This window comes from Myotis davidii, unplaced genomic scaffold (assembly GCF_000327345.1).
Source record: "Myotis davidii unplaced genomic scaffold, ASM32734v1 scaffold3313, whole genome shotgun sequence".
NCBI classification, from domain to species: Eukaryota; Metazoa; Chordata; class Mammalia; order Chiroptera; family Vespertilionidae; genus Myotis; species Myotis davidii.
In genome coordinates, this window is record NW_006284108.1 from 18,276 (window position 1) to 23,029 (window position 4,754).

General features: G+C 48.0%; 1 protein-coding gene across 1 annotated transcript in view; it reads right to left on the minus strand.

Moving 5' to 3' along the window:
- The window catches only part of LOC102756903 (zinc finger protein 211-like), an 8,902-nt gene extending 8,588 nt beyond the window's left edge, over positions 1-314 (minus strand). The window contains 2 exon segments of the mRNA XM_015568347.1: positions 26-165; positions 168-314. Of these exon segments, the coding sequence (XP_015423833.1) occupies positions 26-165; positions 168-201 (174 nt within the window). The 5' untranslated portion in view covers positions 202-314.
- Between the last annotated feature and the right edge of the window lie 4,440 nt (positions 315-4,754).

Here is a 4,754-nt window from a genome sequence, read left to right on the forward strand (position 1 = left end):
GGGGGCCTGGGGGAATCGAACTCACCTCAACCCGTCTCCTCAACGGGGGCGCCGCCATTGCCCTCTGTGGGCTGAGCGGGGCGGGAGTAGAAGCCGCTGCAGGAATGGCGGTCCCTGTCCCGGCCCTGGCGTGTGTTCGGGTGGCGACTCCGAGCTTCAACCCACGTGGGAGCTGTGAGCACCACCGGGGGCTCCGACCATGGGCTCTGAGGCAGGGAGCACCACTTTCCAGCCTCCTCCACAATAGTGTGCGACCGGGAAATCCTGAGTGCCTGAGGCCGAACTGAGAGAAGACAAAACCCTGCCGGGAGGACTAGTCCCTCCCCACAGAAATGGCCAAAGGAAAATGCCTTTTCTGAGTCTCCATTGGCTCAGCCTGGTGGCATTCCATGCATGGCCTTCTGGGTAATGTAGTTCCTAGGCTCCAAGTCTAGAATATCGTATTTCTTCAGCTGCTTCCAGGAATGGATTTGGGAGAAAATAGCCCAAGAAAACACCAAGTACATTCAGGCTCCTCCAGCGCCTTTAGGGGAGGTGATTTCCGGGGCAAGTTTGTTTCTCCTGCACCTGCCTGGCTTCCTTCAGCTACTGGTTTTGCATACCTTTCTTCAGGATCAGCTCTTCTGAATGACAGGCATTGTGTCTTCATTCTGGACACTAGGCATGTGTCTCCCTCAAGCCAAATGTAGCTGGGGGCTGGGGGTGGGGGTGGGGTGGCGAGCAGAGGGAGGCTGCTCAAGTCTCTAACTGCCTCTAACCTGCCTCCATTGAATCCATGATACAAAGTTAATGTCACAAAACAGACACTCATGCTTAAGACCATCTGCTTCTGATGCCATCGAATGTGTCAGCTCTGCCTGGGCTGCAGTGAGGATAAGATGGCCAAGAGACATGTGAAAAGATGCTTAAAGTCACAGATCACCAGAGAGAAGCAAATTATAGCAACCATTAGTTAACACCCCACCATTTTCAGAATGGCTGCCATCAACAAATCAACAAATGACAAGTGCTGGGGAGGATGTGGAAAAAAGGGAACCCCAATACACTGCTGGTAGGAATGCAAACTGGTGCAGGCATTACGCAAATCAATATGGACTTTCCTCAAAAAATTTAGTATGGAACTTCCATTTGTTCCAGTGATTCAACTTCTAGGAATATATCCTAAGAAACCTCAAACAATCAGATAACATGTATGCACCCTTATGCTGATAGCAGACAATTTACAATAGAAGATGTGTCCATCAATAGATGAGTGGATTAAAAAGCTGTGATAGCCCTGACTGGTTTGGCTCAGTGGATAGAGCGTCGGTCTGCGGACTGAAGGGTCTCGGGTTCGATTCCGGCCAAGGGCACATCCCCAGTCGGGGGTATACAAGAGGCAGCTGATCGATGTTTCTCTCTCATCGATGTTTCTAGCTATCCCTCTCCCTTCCTCTCTGCAAAAAAATCAATAAAATATATTTTTTAAAAAAAGCTATGATACAACCCTAGCTGGTTTGGTGCAGTGGATAGAGCATCACTCTGCAGAGGAAGGGTCCCAGGTTTGATTTAGGCCAAGGGCACATGCCCAGATTGCAGGCTTGATTGCAGAGTACACAGGAGGCAGCCAATCAATGATTTTCTCTTATCATTGATTTTTCTCTCTCTACCTTTCGTTTCTTCTGTAAAATAAAAAAAAATATATATATATTTTAAAAACCGTTGGTACATTTACACCATGGAATACTCTGCAGCAGTAAAAAAGAAGGATCTCTTACCCTTTGAGACAGCAAGGAGGGACCTGGAGAGTGTTATGCTAAGCAAAATAAGCCAGTGAGAGAAAGACAAGTATCACATGACCTCACTTATATGTGGAATCTAATGAACAAAATAAACTGATTAACAAAATAGATGCTGAGAGATGAATACATGGAACAGACTGACAGATATCAGAGGGGGAGGGAGAATCTCCTCCCCCAGCTCACTGCTCCCAGCAGGACCCATGGATAAGAACCTGCCATTGGACACATCTGGGGAGGACCTGAGGGGGTGGTCACCTGACAAGTGGTAGCTGGGTGAGGGGTGGCCCCACTGGGTACAGAGAAAGGAGCAGCTGGGGTCCTTGACCCAGTGACACTCCCTGCCCCGCTCCCCCCACACATTCCAAGGCACACATTCCAAGGCCAGGGTGCCGGCTAACCCTGGCTCTCACCCTTTGTCCTCAGTTGCCCTTCTAGAAGGCAGATCTGGTTCCTGCCTGCAAATCATGTCCCTGCTGTATCTAGGCCCCCCTTTGCTGAGGACCCCATTCCCTGAGGCTGAGCCTGCTGCCCTGTTCCAGATAACGAACCCCCTGTTGGACTCCCACATCTTGGTGAGGCAGCTCTCCTCCCCTGGTGCCCCTGCCCCTCACCCGGCTCTTACCTTGAGGTTGCCAACCTCGCTCCTCCTGCTCTGGCTGGTCCAGATAACTAAGGAAGGGGCAGTGACTTCAGGTGTTATGCCCAGATTTCAAAATCCCCAAAGACAGACCACTAGGGAGCCGCTTCCGATGCAAAAGCAAAGAGTCTTTATTCAAGCCCGGGCTTGGCTCCCTCCCTAGCCTCCTTACCGACCGCAGCAGCGAGACAAGATCGAGCAAGCCCCAGGAGAACAAAGGTTATATAGGGCTAGTCATTTGGGTGGGGTTAGGTAAGTGACGTGAGTTACAGAGATTGGTCACTCTGGTCAGGGTTTTTCAGCACAAAGGTCAGGAAGTGACCAACACATTCTGAGGTTTGAGCCGTCCCCCACTATAGCCTTATCAGGACCTTAGCTGCATTCCTGGAGCTTCATTGGTCCACTCAGGTGGTGGTTGGGGGTGTTAGGTCAATACCGGCATTCTTGTGGTCACTCAGAAAAGGAGGGGGCTTGGGCTGAGGGCCCAGCCCTACAAGGCAAGATAGGGGAGAGGGAGGGGAGTATTTCTGCTTTGTCCTTTCAATAAACAGTTAATATTTAACCTGAGAACGATAATAATCAGGGCTCTGTGATCTTCTGTGTTGGGAAGATTGTGGTCTTAGGAGGCTGTGAAACAGAAATGTCTCTGAAAATTCAAAGGTATGTCATCCCAGATGTAAAAAAGACAACAGGCAGGCTCAATAAGGCAAAATTTGCTTTTTGCAAAAAAACAAAAATCAGACTAGAACATAACTACCCCTGTGACTAGCTTTTACTTAGAAAGTTATAATTTCAAGGCATCCTCTATGGTTACTTTTAGCCTCTGAGTTTGCAAGATTGGCCATGCCATGCCTGGCTCCCAGAGATTGCTAGGTTTACTGTGTGCCATCATTTTTGTCCATACTAGGGAGGTAGAGCCTGTGGGTTGAGGAGGAAATTCAATGAGTGGTTTATTAACTCCAGAACCCATTGCTGACTTCCTCAGGTACACAATGCCCCTAGTATTGCTGATGTCCCTTTATCTGGTCTCCTAGAACAGCATTCAGCAAACTGCGGCTCTTCGGCCCCTTGAGTGTGGCTCTTCCACAAAATACCGACTCCTGCACATGGGCCACGAAGTTTCAATCGTACTGTACGTGCACGCCCGCACGTGGTATTTTGTGGAAAAGCCACACTCAAGGGACCAAGGAGCTGCATGTGGCTTGCGAGCCTCAGTTTGGCGACAACGTTCCTAGAGGTAGTCACTCTTCAGGTCAATAGAGCCTTAGGTTCTAAATGTGGTCGAGGTATTCGTAAGGACAAGAAACAGGTCTGTTTCTTTGCTGTGGCCTTCCACAATTTATGAGAAGCACCTGCTAATTAAACCCCAAGACTGTTGGCTCCTCTAATTCATACAGCTCCTCTGTTCAAACTGCTGAACAACATAAGCTACTCTCAATGCTCCAGTCTTGCATACCCCTCCTTCCTGTTGTGGTCACACCCCTGGGATATTTTGGACCAAGAGGTCTCTAGTTAGTAGAAAGTTTCCTTCCCTTCACCCCTTCAAACAAGCCTCTTTAGCACTCATCGTAGCTTTTGCTCTAGTCATATTTTATAGGCTTGGGAAAAATACTGATGCGACACCTCCCTAGCGCATCTAGAATACTGTCGCCTGGAAAGCAAACAAGCTATAACTTTTAAAGACAGCCCCTCATATCTGCACAACTTCAGCTCAACCCAAGGCCCCTCCATTCCTTGTCTCTTAGCAACAGCCACTGTTGAAAAGCCGAAGCCACACTTCCTTCCTTGCCCTGTAGTGACTAATACTTGGTCCTTTCCTCTCTTGGAAAGTAAGATAAATCTCCTCTCTGCATGGCTTCTTTTAGGTGTGAAATCTTTCACAGCCAGCATCACAGGCCAAACCCTAAGGGTCTTCCTTTCTTCTAAGGAGTTAAATGGAGTGACTGTGAAAGATGAGGGCAATGACATTATAAAGGCAAAATAATATTGACTTCTTCTTTTCAAGGTTCTTTGGTTGGCCTCATAATTAAACTGATTCAATATAGGTTAACAGGGTAAAACAATAACAAAGTTATTAACATGTATACCTGCTGTATATATAAAAAAGATTTTTTTAAAAAACCAAACGGAGTAACAGGCCAAAATGGCAAACACCATCATCTGAAACACCTTCACCTATAGTCAGAAAATGTGTGTGGAGAGTCAGTTAGGATGAATTGTCAGGAAAAGCACAGTAAGGACCTCAGTTGTGGCCCAGTGTACTGTGCACTGCGGTGAGGGCTTCTACCTACAAGGACTCTGTTCCAACCCGAAGATACAGGGTGCAGACACAGGAG